Source organism: Penicillium antarcticum (genome assembly GCF_028974205.1).
Source record: "Penicillium antarcticum strain IBT 31339 chromosome Unknown utg000003l_segment0_segment0, whole genome shotgun sequence".
NCBI lineage: Eukaryota > Fungi > Ascomycota > Eurotiomycetes > Eurotiales > Aspergillaceae > Penicillium > Penicillium antarcticum.
The window spans coordinates 1,094,631-1,111,329 of record NW_026695301.1 but is presented as its reverse complement, the minus strand read 5'-3'; the positions used below and the strand labels follow the sequence as shown (position 1 = coordinate 1,111,329).

General features: G+C 50.6%; 9 protein-coding genes across 9 annotated transcripts; 5 read left to right on the top strand and 4 right to left on the bottom strand.

Moving 5' to 3' along the window:
* Positions 1-137: 137 nt before the first annotated feature.
* N7508_003126 (Stk19 family serine/threonine-protein kinase) lies at positions 138-1,324 on the bottom strand (the record flags this gene model as incomplete). Its single annotated transcript, XM_058461192.1, has 2 exons — positions 138-727; positions 778-1,324. The coding sequence occupies 2 exons, from the start codon at positions 1,322-1,324 to the stop codon at positions 138-140; spliced, it is 1,137 nt and encodes a 378-aa protein (XP_058321769.1).
* A 524-nt stretch (positions 1,325-1,848) lies between these two features.
* N7508_003125 (putative alpha,alpha-trehalose phosphate synthase subunit TPS3) lies at positions 1,849-4,765 on the top strand (the record flags this gene model as incomplete). Its single annotated transcript, XM_058461191.1, has 4 exons — positions 1,849-1,871; positions 1,926-3,648; positions 3,704-4,634; positions 4,686-4,765. The coding sequence occupies 4 exons, from the start codon at positions 1,849-1,851 to the stop codon at positions 4,763-4,765; spliced, it is 2,757 nt and encodes a 918-aa protein (XP_058321768.1).
* A 1,860-nt stretch (positions 4,766-6,625) lies between these two features.
* On the top strand, positions 6,626-9,571 carry N7508_003124 (uncharacterized protein; the record flags this gene model as incomplete). Its single annotated transcript, XM_058461190.1, has 5 exons — positions 6,626-6,848; positions 6,899-7,671; positions 7,745-8,727; positions 8,789-9,214; positions 9,274-9,571. 5 exons carry the CDS (start codon positions 6,626-6,628, stop codon positions 9,569-9,571), a joined length of 2,703 nt encoding a protein of 900 aa, XP_058321767.1.
* Positions 9,572-9,813: 242 nt separating this feature from the next.
* N7508_003123 (thioesterase family protein) lies at positions 9,814-10,877 on the top strand (the record flags this gene model as incomplete). Its single annotated transcript, XM_058461189.1, has 2 exons — positions 9,814-9,916; positions 9,979-10,877. The coding sequence occupies 2 exons, from the start codon at positions 9,814-9,816 to the stop codon at positions 10,875-10,877; spliced, it is 1,002 nt and encodes a 333-aa protein (XP_058321766.1).
* A 200-nt stretch (positions 10,878-11,077) lies between these two features.
* On the bottom strand, positions 11,078-11,767 carry N7508_003122 (PaaI family thioesterase; the record flags this gene model as incomplete). The annotated part of the gene is made up of 1 exon (XM_058461188.1): positions 11,078-11,767. The coding sequence occupies one exon, from the start codon at positions 11,765-11,767 to the stop codon at positions 11,078-11,080; it is 690 nt and encodes a 229-aa protein (XP_058321765.1).
* A 724-nt stretch (positions 11,768-12,491) lies between these two features.
* On the top strand, positions 12,492-13,187 carry N7508_003121 (uncharacterized protein; the record flags this gene model as incomplete). The annotated part of the gene is made up of 3 exons (XM_058461187.1): positions 12,492-12,612; positions 12,663-12,739; positions 12,792-13,187. 3 exons carry the CDS (start codon positions 12,492-12,494, stop codon positions 13,185-13,187), a joined length of 594 nt encoding a protein of 197 aa, XP_058321764.1.
* A 414-nt stretch (positions 13,188-13,601) lies between these two features.
* Positions 13,602-15,044, top strand: N7508_003120 (PCI domain protein; the record flags this gene model as incomplete). Its single annotated transcript, XM_058461186.1, has 2 exons — positions 13,602-13,842; positions 13,936-15,044. 2 exons carry the CDS (start codon positions 13,602-13,604, stop codon positions 15,042-15,044), a joined length of 1,350 nt encoding a protein of 449 aa, XP_058321763.1.
* Positions 15,045-15,546: 502 nt separating this feature from the next.
* On the bottom strand, positions 15,547-16,182 carry ura6 (uridylate kinase ura6; the record flags this gene model as incomplete). The annotated part of the gene is made up of 1 exon (XM_058461185.1): positions 15,547-16,182. One exon carries the CDS (start codon positions 16,180-16,182, stop codon positions 15,547-15,549), a length of 636 nt encoding a protein of 211 aa, XP_058321762.1.
* Positions 16,183-16,374: 192 nt separating this feature from the next.
* Positions 16,375-16,617, bottom strand: N7508_003118 (uncharacterized protein; the record flags this gene model as incomplete). The annotated part of the gene is made up of 1 exon (XM_058461184.1): positions 16,375-16,617. One exon carries the CDS (start codon positions 16,615-16,617, stop codon positions 16,375-16,377), a length of 243 nt encoding a protein of 80 aa, XP_058321761.1.
* Between the last annotated feature and the right edge of the window lie 82 nt (positions 16,618-16,699).

Here is a 16,699-nt window from a genome sequence, read left to right as displayed (position 1 = left end):
CACAAGCTTAGACATCCGCCCCACCTTATTATAATTTACTACGTTTTGTTTTTGTCTATCGGTCACAAAGTGCCTGGAGGGCCCCATTTAGGAATTATTGTATATTTGTGATCCAAAGGGTATGCTAATCCATGAAATTATAAACATCGGATTCCAGGACCTACGCTACCCGTCTCAAAGAGCTCTACTAGTCCTGCACCGAGAGCTTCCTCTAGAGCCCATCGAAAGTGCATGCCATACAACTCCTTCCACTTCTTCGTCTTACCAGGAAGAATGCCGGCAAACTCGCCACGAGCCCGCTTGGCAAGATGGAAACTCTTTTCAGTCTCCACAGCTCCATCCCACCGGTCTTTCAACAGACCCAGAGGAGCCTCACCAGAAGTAGACCGTCGAAGCAAAGCAAGTAGGTGTGCGCGACCCGATCCTAGCAATCGAAGGTAGGTCCCGGTGTTAGGAAGAGATAGGAAAAGAGTTGCAGCACGCGCCTGAGCATCTGACTGGACAGGGCGCTCAGCCTTGGACTGAGTGGATTCCTTCCGACTTGCTGATGAAGCTGCCGATATAGGCAAATTGGGAAGAGAGGCAATGCTCAACGACCCTTGTGTGAATGAGGACGATGAAACAATGAAGCCAGCACGGAGCAAAGCCCTATATTCATCAGTTGTAAAGACCCCCTGCGAAATCGCCGAGGAGGTACCCATGCGTTTGAGAATGTCAAGGAATTTCTCTAAAAAGCAATCAATATTCATGTCTTCAGATCATTGGAGTACTACTGACCCTTGATTGGGGCGTCCAATAAAGAACTTGCCTGTACCAACTTCTCCCAGTCCTCTGCTAGCACCAGACAATCACCCAACCCAGCCGCATCATTGCCTCGGCCTGGAATGATGAGTCGCCGAACCTGGCCTGTCTGGGCCAGTTCAACAATCTCCCTCTCCACTTGGGTTGGCGCATCCAGAAGAGTATGGACGTGGGCCACCGAGGCAAGCGGCGGTAATGATCGGCGCAAGTTGAGTACTTCTGCGATCCGAGTACTGTTCATGCCCGCTCGCTGGGGGAGCTCCTCAAATATACCATCGCGGATATATTGAATAGCCTGTAGCACATTCTGCACCGGTGCAGTTTGTGAAATGTAATGCGACCCACCTAAGTCTGGAAGCAGATCATCCAAACCCAGATCGGCAGTTGACTTCAAGCTGCTAGCTCCCCCAGATGAAGGTTTGCGACGTGCATGGGCGGAAAAAGGTGAGGCACGAGGCCTATGTGCAGGGGACTTTCGTTTCTTAACGCCAGATACCGGAGCAGATGTGAGGCGTAAGGTCATGGCAGGGATGAACGAGGCAGTTCGGAACTGATGGAAAGATATTACCTCATGTCAGGTGACTGTATATGAGATTCCGCCAATCATGGGCCAACGGCCATACTTCAGTAACGTAATACCGTACGGGAATACCCGACAGCGCATCAAGTGGGGGGAACTTGGTATGAGGCTGTAATCTGCAGTCATACTCTCATCACTTCGATGCTAGGATCTTCCTTGGTTCTGCAACTATTCGCAAGAGCCCACTGTTTTCGTTGTTTTCGCTGTTTTCTTGATATCAAACGGTCTGCCGTCTTGTGTGTGCGCTGCAAGGTCCGGGGAAACTTGCTTCTTCAGCCCACGCTATTCACATGACGTAGCCATGAGAAAACACATCGTGTAACTCTTTTTGCTTTCTTCCTCAATTGCTACACTCCTAAGCTGCCACTCATTCTTCGAATTGCATTTCATTTCTCTATTCTTATCCAGAAGCTCGCTCTCGGGTGTTTAAATCCTCAACCCTGCTCGCTGGGCCCGAGTCGATCACCATGACCGTCTTCATTGCGTCCCTGTATGTGGCCCACCGCTAGTCCGCATCGCATTAACTGACCTATGTATACTCTAGCTTCCTGCCCTATACGGTCAACTTCCATGTCAACAATGGGCGTCACCGATCTCCCCCAATCGGCCCTCCATCCGCGAACCCCGCTGTCGATGGAATCACTCCCAACCCTCCTCATGCCGCCGCAAGCTTGTTCGAAAAGAACAATCCAACAAAAACACCTGGGATGACCCCTGGTGCCACTACAGATCATGAGCGCATCTTTGCTTCAAGCGTTGCTCAGGCGGAGGTAGAGAGGACCGGGTATCCGTTTCCTGCGCCTGCTGAGCAAGAGAATCAGCTTCTTACGGAGAGTGAAGGGCATTCGCCCGCATGGGGGTCTACCACTTCACTCATACAGCCCAAGGCAAAGCCGCTAGTTTCTCCATCACCTTCTATCCTCAAACACCAAGATCCCCCTGTTGCCAAGGAACCAGTCTTGTCGCGCGCTCCGGATGCCCAACCTGCCCCTCCATCCGGACAAAGATGGACCCAATTTGCGAACCGGAAAGTGTCATTTTCCAAGGCTGAGTGGACGATCGAAACTGCTGAACAGGGAAATGGTGGTTTGAGAAATGCCGTGCGATCTGCAACGGATGCTGGATTCCTGGATCAGATGATGTGGGTAGGCACCCTAGGAATGCCGACTGATGCCTTGGCAAAGTACACTTGGAAAGATATTGCGGAAAAGCTGGAGGATGAGTATGGCTCTCTGACTGTTTGTGTGAGCGACGGCGACTTTGACGGCCACTACACACATTTCTGCAAAACTATCCTCTGGCCAGTATTTCACTACCAGATTCCGGATAACCCAAAGAGCAAGGCCTATGAAGATCACTCTTGGATCTATTACGTCAAGCTTAACCAGGCGTTTGCGGAGCGCATTGCGAAAGACTGGAAGCGAGGCGATTCAATTTGGGTCCAGGATTATCACTTGCTACTGGTTCCAGCTATGCTTCGCAAGCTGTTGCCAGATGCGCAAATTGGTTTCTTCTTGCACATTGCTTTCCCATCATCAGAAGTTTTCAAGTGTTTGGCCCCTCGCAAGGAACTCCTCGAGGGTATCTTGGGTGCCAACCTCATTGGTTTCCAGACAGATGAGTACTGCCGACACTTCTTGCAAACCTGCAGTCGGATCCTTTGCGTGGAAGCGACACCTGAAGGTATCCAGCTAGAAGACCGGTTTGTCAACGTGGGCACATTCCCTATTGGCATCGATCCAACCTCTTGGGACAAGCGGCGTCAAGCGACGGACGTGGAGCGTTGGGTTGATACAATATCGGAACGTTATCAAGGAAAGCATCTCATCGTTTCGCGCGACAAGATAGATTCTGTCCGAGGCATTCGCCAAAAGCTTCTCAGCTATGAGCTTTTCCTGAACACATACCCAGAATGGGCTGATAAAGTGGTATTGATCCAAGTCGCGACTAGTACTACAGACCAACCTGATTTGGAGGCAACTCTCTCTGATATTGCCATGCGAATCAACTCCATGCACTCGACTCTCGCCCATCAACCCCTTGTTTTCCTTAAACAAGACCTGGCTTTCCCACAGTATCTCGCCTTAATCACTGTGGCGGATGCTTTGATGATTACCAGTCTGCGCGAGGGTATGAACTTGACCAGTCACGAATTCGTCTATTGCCAGGACGGGCGGTACGGCGACAAGGCATATGGATCACTGATTCTTAGCGAGTTCACTGGAAGTGCGTCTGTCTTTGGAAACCATGCTCTTTTGGGTCAACCCGTGGGACTACCGTCAGTGCTCCGAAGCAATTCACACGGCATTGACTCGTGATCAGAAAGAACGGAAGCAGGTGTGGGAGGAAATGTTCCGTGCAGTCTTGCAAAATTCCACTGCCAACTGGGTTAAGTCATTCAATGAAACTCTTGCGAAAGTCTGGAACGAGCAGTCCTCTCGAGAGATTATGGCCGTCCCACGGTTGTCTGTATCTCGACTCACTGAGCAGTATCGACAGTCGAAACGACGACTCATGATCCTTGATTACGAAGGAACACTAGCCTCATGGGGGTCCCCACGGAGCATCATTCTGACCACACCGCAGCGCGCAATTACCACTCTGACCGAGTTGACCGATGACCCTGCGAACGAGGTCTACGTCATGAGTTCCCGCATGCCCGAAGAAATGGAACGTTTGTTCCGACAGGTCAACAATCTAGGCCTCATCGCGGAGAACGGGTGCTTTGTGCGTGAGCCGCAAGCTGATGTGTGGACCCATCTCGCAGATAAGGTGCACGTCAAGGCATGGAAAGAATCAGTATCCAACATTCTGGCTTACTTCCAGGCTCGCGTGGAAGGCAGCTGGATCGAAGAGCGTCATTGCTCTCTCGTTTTCCATCACGGGTCCGCAGAAGACCGTCACATTGCTGCCCGCCTTGCTGCCGAATGTGCAGGAAATATCAACGATGCCTGCGCTAACCAGGGCGTGCACGCAATTCCCGTTGAGGGTGCTTTGATTGTGGAAACTACACATACTAACAAGGCATCTGCGGCCGCGTTGGTCTGGAAGTGGTTCCTTGAACATGATGAGAGAACCAAAGAAGCCGCCAAGCCCGATTTCTTACTTGTTGTCGGTGACAACCGTGATGACGAGCCTGTTTTCCGATGGGCCAACAAATTGCAGCGGTCCAAGGCTGTCGAGTATGCTATGACGATTACCTTGGGCTCGCGCAGCACCGAGGCGAAGGCGACCCTGACTCAGGGTGTAACCGGTAAGTTTTCATATATAACTCCCAGTATCATATGGGTCTAATCATTTCTAGGTGTTCTTTCTTGTCTGCAGCAATTGGCTACCCCGGGCCCGGGGGATGGAACATCACTGCCACTGCGTCAGGTTACTTGATGACTCGCACTGGTTTCGAGGATGTTAAGATACGAAGATGAATACATGAAGATATCCAAAAGAACTGGAGTTTGTTTTTGTCTTTTGGAACATGATATGCTGACATCCCTCTCCGTTCAGTACACTTCGTTTGTCCATCAATAGCATGGTACATAATCAAGGCTTTACATAAATTTATTTCTTGTATTTCGTAGCTTGGCATCATTTTCAATGATATGATAATATTGATATGACTAGAATGAAATATATTTGAACAATTTGACTTCGTCTCAAAACGCAGTGGCTATTGTGTGTTACTCTACCACGAAGTTTTGAGCTACTCCAACAGGGGCACTAAATCTATTTCACGGTGCCATCAATAATAAGATAGCTGCAGGTCAAAATAGTCCGAACTTCTGGATTCGAGGCGTGGAATATGTTTTCTTAGGAAGGAGAATCTGCTGTATTCTAATCAGCAAAGGAATTGTCTTTAATGGAAGCCCCTTAGGCAAACAAGTGCTTAGTCTGCTGACGAACACAGGCATTTATGCACTAAATATTAATCTTTATCACGAAATCCCGAGACTTTTGTTGCATGAAAAGGGGTGAGACTAGGCTATGGAATAAAGAACAGTAGCTTATCCCCCTCTATCAACCAAGCGCTTCGTGCTTGATCCAAGACTGGGAAGACTGGGCTAGGGAGTGCCAGGCGCCGGACTTTGACTTTAAGATACATGTTAAGGATTCCATGCACCATCATTGGATTCGCAGATGAACTGTTGAACAAAAAGTCAATCAAATAAATTGTCAGGCTGGGACGCAAACCACTTAGAATCAATAGAAAATTATGATATCTTCAAGATTAAGGGCCATTATCCCAGGTTGCTGAACTATTTCCGTTATCCGAGGGCGCTGTCAAAGAAAGCCATATCGACACCCTGAAATGCCCAGACGTCCACCCCGACAGTTAGCCCAGGACTCTGATAATTCTGCAGGAAGGTAACACAAAAGGTATCCTGATATCGCGATGTAAGCTGCGCAGGTGGACCACTAACACTATCGACAGAGTTGTATTCCGCTCCGGACATTGACCTAGGAAAAGCATTTCCATCGGAGCGATCAGAGCCAGGATCACGCACTGCAGCTTCCGAGCTCTCAGTGTTATGCATACCAATCACCGGAGCACAGTCTCAAAACCTGTAAGGGAGTGGCAAATTGTAAAAGGTGCAACAAACAACATCCAGGATTTAGGATCTCACGCACAGAGTAAGCGCAAAGAGAAACAGTCTGTCAATGGCACGTACATATACACTATGTGTGCCCGATAGGGTGACTTAAAGCGATCTCCGTTAGGATCTAAGCAATGTGACAGGTATACGTGCTCGCTAATGTCAGATAGTCTACCACGCTAGTCAGCAGAAGGGTTGGAAGAGGTCATAGTAAGGGTCTGAGATCTTTCCGAGCGCCCCTTTCTAGTCCTCGTGCAGCGATCCTCGCATATAATAAAGAACTAGCGGGAGTTTATCCTCACAAATCAACTTCGGAAACCTCATTCTTGTTCGTGTCAAGGTCCGGTCCGTAAGAACAGTCAATTTCATCCAGTAATAAAAGAGGGTGGAGGTGTTCAGAACCTTGCGATTGGTAGATCTATTGTGTGGCTGCAGGGGATCAGCGGATACTATTGGCGATAGTCTCATCCCGATCTATACTCCACCCTGAGATTGACACTGAACATCAAGAGACTCAAGCCGACAGGAGACAACAGAGAGACTATAAAAGGCCTACATTTTTCAAGGAATATGCTGCAGCTTCACTCATTCACGCTCACTAATCCTAATTTTCTTTCCTTTCATTCATTTATTCATTCGTTTAATCTTCGCCATGCGGCTCAACGGCATCTTGGCGATGTTGGGCATAGCGGCAACCACATCTGCCATCGGCCTTCACAAGGCGGTGAATGGTCTGCTGCAAGTGACGCCTTCCTTTGCTGGCGATGATATCGCCTTGCATCCTGCGTTAAGCCCCAATCACGACTCCCATGACTTGGAGAATCTCGTTGCGGGCCTTGACAAGGTTCTGCACTATAGCCAAGAGGGACATCGCCGTACGTTTTGGTGGATTCTGAGTTTCCTCCCCAATTTTAACACTCTTTAGCCGCTCTTCATGGCGCGAAACATGCCTCCCTTGAGGCGAAGTTTGTCCGCAACACGGTCATCTTAGATCAGTCCGATCACGTCAAGAGTGTCGCCTGTGATGACAGTGATATGCAAATCTGCTTCGACAATCCCATTGCGATGGCGACTGTTGAGGCCTCATGGTTGATCCAAGGTGGTATCAATCTGGTAACTTACCACGCAGGCTGTGGAGATGAGAGTTCAGGGAAGCGTAGTATCTTCCATGCTTCTCAGCCATTAATAAATTTGGTGGATATGTGCATTGTGGTTTCTGTCGCTCCTATTCAGGAGTCAGATGCACTGGAATCTGGCGTCATGACCTGGGGCACCTACAATGATCCAAAGAAGAGAAAGAGATCACCGACCAAGGGCCATGTCCGCGTCACCAAGCCAACCCAACCTCAGAATAGAGGCCGTCCAGACTCCCCAGCCGCGCGCAATGTGACCGATCAATATGCTAGCAATGCTACTATGGATATCACGTTGAACCCTTGGGCAATGGAAACTTTCTTCAACAACTCTCACCTGGATACTACACACATGGGTGAGAAGATAGACACCATGGACTTCATGGATATGGATGATCCTGAGGTCCCTCCAGCACACGCAAACATGACCCGGCGATCTTCGACACGCCGCCGAGCTGACCGAACTAAGAGAACCATGACGGAAATCTCCAAGCGCGCTTCATCTGAGCTCTCAAGGCGAGACATTTTGACGGACCTATGGAATGGACTCAGGGATCTGGGTCGGGTGAGCAATTCCCACCCCATTCAAAGAAGCTTTTGGAACGCAGGCTGACAATTTGATATTTTTCTCTCCAAAGCGAATTGGTGCATTCTTTGTTAGTGCAGCTGCCTTCATCAAAAAGGTTGGTGACCACATCGTTGAGCTCGCAGTCATCACTGTTAAGCTGGCTGGCGTGGTATTCGGTGTTCCATTCGACCACACATACCATAACGACATCAAAATCAACCAATATCTCAAGAGCGAGATTGGAAATCGGCCACCCGCAATTTTCGGTATGAAAGATGGTTATACTCTCGCCAGCTCCGATAACTACAACAATCCTGAAGCATTCCACTGGACAGTACAATGTGCCAAATGTGGTGTTCACGTCAACATTGACATTGACGGCCGCTTGGCATTCAGTATTAAAGATGGTATTACCGAAGGCAGTATCTCTTTTGTCAATAACGACCCTCTAACTCTGGACGCGCAATTTGGAATCAGCGCTGATGGCACAGTGAGCAAGTCCAAGGACAAGAAGAAAACTATCAAGCCACAGAAAAGCAAAGATCTGAAGACCATTCCCTTTGGGGGGTTGATCATTCCGGGCATCCTCACACTTGGCCCTCAGGTGACCTTCGGTGTGGCGGTAAGCCTCGAGACTGAAGGTAAGGTTGAACTGCTCGTTGGAGGTAGTGTGTCTATTGGCGCAGGACACGCTATTGCCAGCTTGAAAGGCAAGAACGAAATCAAGGGATTTCAGCCAAGCTTTGATCCTGTCTTCCGCGCAAAGGGCGAATTCTCTCTTACTGGTGATGTCGGCTTACCTGTGGCGCTTGAAGTTGGGCTCACTGTTCTTGAGGGGAAATTCAAAGAAACAGTTGGGCTAGTCAATACTCCTTCCGTTTATGTCAAGGCAACTGCAAACTTGGAACTCCAAGCACGGGGTGAGAGCACCTGTAAGAATGGTGTTCAATTGAAGGTTGGTGCAAAGAACCGCATCCACGTTGCTGGGTTCAATATTTTCGAATACGAACTCGTTAATATCCCGCTTTTTGAGAAGGACCTCGGCTGTGTCAAGTGAGTCACTTCCCTCAGATCTCCTCATCTCATGTGATCAGGCAATTAACCCTCTGAATAGTGATAATGGATTCAATGTCGCAACTGAGAAGCCAGCGGACGGACTCATCAAAAAGGTCACAGATGAGACAGGAGACTCAGGGGCAGGAAAGCCATATATTTCCGATGCCACTCGAGAATATAAGAAGATTGAGGGCACCCAAGGCTTCAAGATCATCATGGCCGCTGACTCGGGCACCATCATGGTTTCTGGAACTAATGGGGGTCTCTTCATGGTTGACAAGAACGACGGATATGATGTCAGCGCACCGTGGGGCACTCTCGATACCAAAGAGAATCCATTGACACTCGATGTCTTTGGACGTGTCCTGGCATACAAACTTCTCAAGTCTTCGGATAAGAAGGACATCTTCGGTACGAATGCTCCCATCGTGGCTGATTTGATGGTCTCAGAGCCACAGAGTGTACCTGTTGGGTACCGATCTACGTAAGTTCTCTGGTCCATTCATCTCAGAGCACATGGCGAACTAACACATCACACATCAGGGCGATGAAACAGCTGGAATCCTCTCAATCTCAAAAGACATACGGTATACCAATGGTGTTCGAAGGTGCTTATGCCAAATATACCTTTATCAAGCCCATGTACTACCCCACCGTTTGCATAACTCCATTTGGGGCAATGCTGATTGCTACTCGCGAAATCATCACCAAGGAAGGGAAGGTCCAGTCAGCATGGAACCCAAATAAAGATTTTACCAAGGAGATGGACCGTGAGCTTTTTGCCCATTTCGGTGTTTACCGAAAAGAGTGCAATACGGTTCAGTTGATTGCTAGCAATTAGGTCTAATGTTGATCGATATTAGTTAGTTCAAATTCAGACATATTACAGATATTAATATACAATTTTGAAGCCCTAAGTGGCGCATTTTCAATTTAACGCGGGGCCGATTTGATGATGACTGATCCTCGGTCTGGGGAAAACCGAGCCGAGGTTCGATAACGATATGCATGGGGAACTTTTATAGCTTTCCTCGCAGCTTCATTCTTCATTCCTACATACACACTTTAGACTAGAATTTTACCATGTCTACCCTCAACCGATCATTCGAAGAAGCCATCAAGGTTACACCCCAAGGCTCCAACAAATACAGCGCCAACCTCCGCCCAGAATGGTGCATAGGAACCGGTAAACCAGCCCTATCCCTCCCCCATTCCTCAGAAATTACACCTACTTATAAGGGCTCCCAGTTCCCCATGGCGGCTATACGACAGCGGTAATCTATACCCTAGCAAAAACGCACTTTGCGCACGCCCACGCAACAAGATACAAAACAACACCCTCCCCAATCTCCCTGCAACTCTCCTTCCTCCGCCGCACAGCGGCAGGCCCAGCAACCTTTGAAGTGGAAGATGTAAAGCTAGGCCTACGCACCAGCACAATCCATATCAAACTCCTCCAAGAATCCGACAAGAAGCCCGGACAAATGGAAATCATGGTTGCGGGCTATATAACACTCAGCCCGCCAGACACGGAGGTCGGAATCAGCGCTGGGACAGGCTGGAAGCCGTACCCCGTTCCGCCGGCTGGATCGCGTGCTGATGGGTCTGTTGATCTTTCTGTGTTGGGATCTACCGGGCGTGATGGTGGCTGGATGAAGATGAATCCGCCGTTCGCGGAGTTCCGGAAGGCTGCTGCGCAAATTGAATTGTTTGGACCTGTTGAGAAACGGGTTGGGATGGAGGTTGATCAGTGGGCGCGGTTTAGGCCTGGCGGTGATGTTAATGGACGTTGGACTGATGCTGCGGTTGCATATCTTGTTGATATGTTCCCTATGGCGCTTGATGGGTTTGATCATATGTCTGCTGAGGCTGTTGCCCGTGAGGAGGGGGGTTCGGCTGAGGAGCTGAAGGCTAAGTTTTGGTATCCGACTGTTACGTTAAATGTGGATATGAAGAAGCATCTTCCTGCTGGTGGTGTGGAGTGGCTTTATAGTCGGGTTGTCACAAAGGTTGTTAGAGATGGACGGACGGATTTGGAGGTTACTGTTCTTGATCAGAATGGTGAGGTTGTTGCGTTGAGTACGCAGGTTGGGTTGGTTGTTAGTGCTAGTCGGAATGTTGGGACGCGGAAGTTCCAAAAGTTGTAGACATGTTGTTTTCGGAGATCGATGTACATAGATTTTGTGAATGGTATATAGTTCATGTTGAAAGAAGGCTTCCAATGTTGTAGGTTCTAACATATATTGTATATCCAAATTGGCATAACTATGTGCAGGCGAATCGTCGCTTATATATATACATATATATATATGTACACCGGCGAGATCCGATTCTTGATACTCATCTCTCAAAGCTTCGAATCAGTCCTAACCCAAAAGGCCATGGCATCAGCCTTGACGAGCTTCCGCTTCGCCCACTCCAAATGACCACCGGCGCCTTCTTCATCCTCCTGCAACGCCTGCGCTCGCACCCAGAACTTTTTCCCAACGCGCCCAACAACCCTCGCCTTCACAACCAGCAAAGCAGGAGTAACCACCCTTCTTTTATACCGCACATCCAACTGCGCAGTAAAGATCCGCCCCCGCGGATTACCATCGGCGCCCCCCTCACTGGGCGCATTGGCATGAGCCGCAACAGCAAGGGACATAGCCTCGTCAATCAACGTCGCGACAATCCCGCCATGTACAGTCGACGGATGACCTGATAGCCCAGGGCTACTCAGGTCAAAGATCATGATGACATCGGCAGGGTTCGCAGCAGGGGTGGGCTTCGCGGCGGCTGCGGCTTCTGCTTTTGTTGCGGGGAGCCAGGCGGGGGTTTCTGTTGGGGCGGGTTCGATGTTGCGCCGTTGGAGGGTTAAGCAGTGTGGGATTGTGGATTGTGTGCTGAGGGTTTGGGCGAAGTAGCCATCTTCACCGGTTGTCGGTTTTAGGCGGCGGGAGTCGGTTTCTATTGGGGTGTAGTCGGTGGAGGAGATCAGGGAGTTGGCCCATGGGTGGGAGCGGAGATGGGCGATAGCTGGGCCTGGGTCGGCCATGGTTCTTTCTCGCTTTTCAGTTCTCAATTGTTCAAGTTGTGTAGCGATTGGGAAGAGGAAGGGAAAGACTCAGTTATCATCCTACTGTATCATCCAAGTATACCTCGGCCCGGGGTATCACCGAGAAGGCCAAGATAGTCAGTCACGTGCACGGCACCTGTACCTGTTCGGTGGAGGAAGCTTCATCCTGCGGATCCCAACACATCCTGCAAGTGCCGGTCCAATTAGACATTTGACCCTGACTTTCCCCACGGATTGTCTCTGTTCTAGTCTTGTTTTGCTCGGGTATGTCCAGCGCAAGGGACCAAGTCCGGATCCGGAATTCGGCCCTGGAATGCGAGGGGAGTAGGAGATAAACAGAAAGGAAACTATGGTAAGCGACCTGTACCTTGTATCACAGAGTCTGCAGGTCTCCATTGCAACAGTATGATTCGCTCGGATGGGGTCGGTAGGGGTCTGATTAACCAGTTCTGGTTTAGTTGGACGCCGCCAAGGACCCTGATTCATCTTGGACTGGTATCTCCTCCCTTTGTTTCAATCATAACCAGGTTATACCAAGTTATGGCCCCGTGCTAGTTTACTTTAGTGAAAGCATTGTTACCCTGGCAAGGCATGCAAATAATAAACCTTGGGTACCTTCCTGCTATTTTAGTCCTCTTTCTTCTCTCCTTTCCTCTTCCACTCTTCATACTCTACTCTACTTAATCCATAATCCATATTCACCATGCGTTACTCCATTGCCTTCCTCTCCGCTCTGGCCACCTCGGTCTTGGCTGCCAACTCCACTGATTCGTACACTTTCCCCGAGGGCTGGAACATTGGCCTGGTGGACGCCGACACTCGGAGTAAGTGACGCGACAATCAGACTCTGTCAACCGTTGCTAACTTGAGACAGGCAGCTGGTGTACCGGACAGCGCAATGCCTGCCCTGCCATCTGCCAAAAGGGCACCAAGCTCAACTCGTGCGACCCCGTATGTGAAACTGCCCGAGTGTAACATGCGCAGTAGACTAACTCCCCAACAGACCACCCTGAAGTTCAGCTGTGTCTGCAGCGATGATTCGTCGCCCGATGTTTCTCCCTACATGCAGACCATCCCCTTCTACGTCTGTGAGAACAACTACGGCCAGTGCATCACCGCTCACGCCGACGACGCGGTGGGCCAGCGCGCCTGCAAAAAGGCCGCCTCCAACTGTGGCAGCAAGAACGCCAGCGAGGAGTCCACCACTCCCTCTTCCTCGACTACCGTTGCGTCCACCACTCTGGCTACGGCTACCGCCACTGACTCGTCTGCCTCCGAGACCACTTCCGTCGCTGCGGCTAGTGCCACCACTAGCAACGCTGCTGCTGGTGACATGACCAAGATGTCCACCGGTGTCATGGCTGGCCTGATGTTCGTGGCCGCTCGCATGATCCTGTAGAGGATCGGTATAGCTTCTGATTCTGCGGTCGCATGCCGCCCTGTTTGTCTTCTGTGCTTTTATCTCATCGCGATGCCAATTGTCTTTAAGACGCTCGATTCCCCTGTTCCAACTGCTCTTGACTCATGATGTTCTCCGTCTATGAACGTGGCGCCTGTCCTTCCTTTTGATATGTCGAGACGGAGTTTTGTGTCCGATTATTTCTCGCAAGTATTTTATTGAAAAAGTAATGAACCCAATTATGGAGACCCATTGAGAAAAGTGAACAAAGAATCGTATTGTAGTTGAGAGGAATTGGTGTTCGTATTTCGCCAAGACTTTTTGGCACACACTGAAATTTCTCAACTTATCGATAGACTCCACCACCAAGAACTTCACGTTCTCTCTTTCTCTCCTTACACACCACATCCCATCATGCCCGCCCCTACTACCACCCTCCTCATCGAGGGTTCTTTCACCGAGCTCGCCGACGAGTTCGCCCAGTACATCGACGCCCTCCGCAAAGAGGGTAGCCTCCAGTCCGAGATCGCCCCGCTCCTCGAACCTCTCCGCCAGCAGGAACAGTCTGAGGCTGAAGCCGACCTCAAGCAGCGCGATGAGGTCCTCAAGAAGCTTGTCGCCTCCGCGACTGCTTTGAGCGCTGCTCCCGAGAAGGGTGAGTCGTGGTGATGTCCGGACAAAGAAAATGATCTGCAATCGGACTTTGCACTTTGCAGTATTCATGGAGGAAAAAACTGACAACAAGCAGAGATCACCTCGTCTTACAATCTCCTGGTTCACCTTGTCCACCAGTCCTCCGATGCCGATGTGTTCCTCCCTCGCATTTGCACTTACCTCGCCAAGCCCATCACCACCTCGCCTCAGTTCGGTGCTTCGCTCGCCATCTCCATCCTCTCCACCATCTTCAACACTCTGTCCGCCACCGACTCCAGCCGTTACCATGTTCTCTTGGCCATTGTTGCCGTGATTCGCCAGTCCGGTTCCGGACTCGCCTTTGAGGCCCTCAAGCCCCAGCTCTCTTCCCAGCTCCCCACATGGCTCGCCTCGTGGGAGTTGGACTCCGATGACACCCGCAAGTTGCACGTCGCTATCGCCGAGGCCTCGACCGCCGCCGGTGATGAGGAGCTCGCTCAGTCCCACGTCATCCAGGCTCTGCAGACCATCGACCCTGCCAACGTCAGCAAGCCCGAGTCCCGCGACCTCGCTGTGCGCGCTCTCGCTACCGCTCTGCGTCGCCCCACCGTCTTCGACTTTGCTCCTCTCACTGCCACCGATGCTGTCCAGGCCCTGCGTTCCAGTGATAGCACCCTCTTCGAGCTGCTCGAGATCTTCACCTCGGACACCCTCGACGCCTACGAGACCTTTGTCTCCGCCACCCCGCTCTCTTCCATCTCCGGCGGCGTCCTCGCTGAATCCGCCGATGCTCTGCAGACCAAGATGCGTCTCCTCACTCTCACCTCGCTGGCCGCCTCCACCCCCTCGCGCTCGCTCCCCTACGCCTCCATCGCCTCCGCTCTGCGTGTTCCCTCCTCCGATGTCGAGATGTGGGTTATTGACACTATCCGTGCTGGTCTCGTTGAGGGCAAGCTCTCCCAGCTGAAGTCCGAGTTCCTCGTTCACCGCGCTACCTACCGTGTCTTTGGTGAGAAGCAATGGTCCGAGGTCCAGGGCCGCCTGATGGTGTGGCGCCGTTCCCTCGAGAACGTCCTCACTGTCATTCGCTCCGAGCGTGAGCGTTTCGTTCGTGAGGGCATTCAGTCCGCCGCCGACCAAGAAGCCGCCAAGGGTGACAAGAACCGCACCGCTGACCGCCGACGGAACCAGCCTACACGCGAGGTTGAGGTTTCCGCCGAGTAAATTTGATTCCCTGGATTCTGGATGCAACGGATGTTTTTTTACGAATGAAAAAAGCTCACCGAACACAAAAATTCTCAGTTAATAGAGAGGAAATTTCGCGGCCTTTTTTCCTCATGCATTTCCTTTTTGGCCAGTTTAGGGTTGGATTTACTGGCCTCCCAATGTTTGGGACCCCACGAGCCATGTCATGTCAGTCTTAAGTCTTGTTTATGTTTTCCGGAGGGATGACTTTTCTTTTGTTCTATTTTTTACTTTGGTATAAAGAATATCATACTTCTTTAGACTGTCCTGGTCTATGTAGATGACTACCAACCCATTGATATATATCAATGCTATCAAATATCAAGGACTGTCCACAGTCAAGTCCAAGAAATGCTTCAATTCATCTATAATCTATTTCCAACGCAAATCCAAAATCACACCACCCAGCAAATCAACACGAAACATCCGAGTCAAACCCCTTATCCAAACAAATCACACAATATGTACAAAACACCCACCGTTAACGAGGAGAGATACCACGAGCCTCAATACCAGCCTTAACCTCCTGATAAACCTCCTCAACAGACTTATCAGCAGTAACAGTAACAACCTTATCCTTGCCCCGGAAATCCTCAACAACAGGCATAGAAGTCTCAACAAAGGTACGGAAACGCTTGCGGATAGACTCAGCGTTATCATCAGCACGCCCGCTAGTCTCACCACGCTTCAGCAAGCGTGTCTCCATAACAGCCTCGGGACAATCAAGGAAAAGAACAAGCTCAGAAGGACAAACAGTCTCCTCGAAAAAGACGGCCTGGTCGAGCTTACGCGGGAATCCATCGATCAGGAAGCGCGCTTTCGTGCCGGGCGCTGGGGGATTGCTGGCGAGCGAGTCGGCCATTGCGTTTGATAGCAATGCCACTGTGACTTCCATTGGCACGATCTTGCCTTCGCGGATGTATTCTTTGATCATCTCGCCGTATTGACTTCCAGCACGGTTTTGTTCTTCGCGGAGGAGGTCACCGGCGGAGAGGTGGACGAAGCCGTAGGATTTAACAAGGTTGGCTGATTGGGTTCCTTTGCCGCTTCCTGGTCCGCCGAGGAAGAAGACGACTGTGACGTCGTTTGTGGAGAAGCGGGGGGTAACGGTGCTCATTTTGGGCGGTTTTGTTGGTAGTTTTAGGGGTATTGGTAGAGGTGGTTGTATACTTTAGGGGGTGGAGTTGATGAGGTCGAGGTGTTGTTTGTGGGGGTCGGTGTGGAGGGGCAGGATCTTGACACGGGTCGGAGTTTGATGAGCTTTTTTTTTTTGAGGACCTCCGGTTTGGCGTTGGGTTTGGCTTGCCACTTAGGATGACTTGCGGACTGGGGCTTGGCCGGTGCGGGATTTGACTAGGAGGACGTAGGCGCCGGAGCTAATTGCGAGAAGGGCGATGATGGGGATGACTGGGAAATTGGACCGGGATTGTGGCGCGGGTGGTGGTCGTGGCGATGATCTTGGAGGGCTTGAGTAGAGGCGGCGGGGTATACTTGTTCGCACGCCTGAGACGATGGGCTTGGAGATAACTCCGGTGAGTTGACGAGAGAACATTGAGGCTGCACTTGAGGGTGATGGTTTTGTCGAGGTGAAAAAGGAGTTTGCCGAAACGGGATTAGCTGATATCTCTCGATGC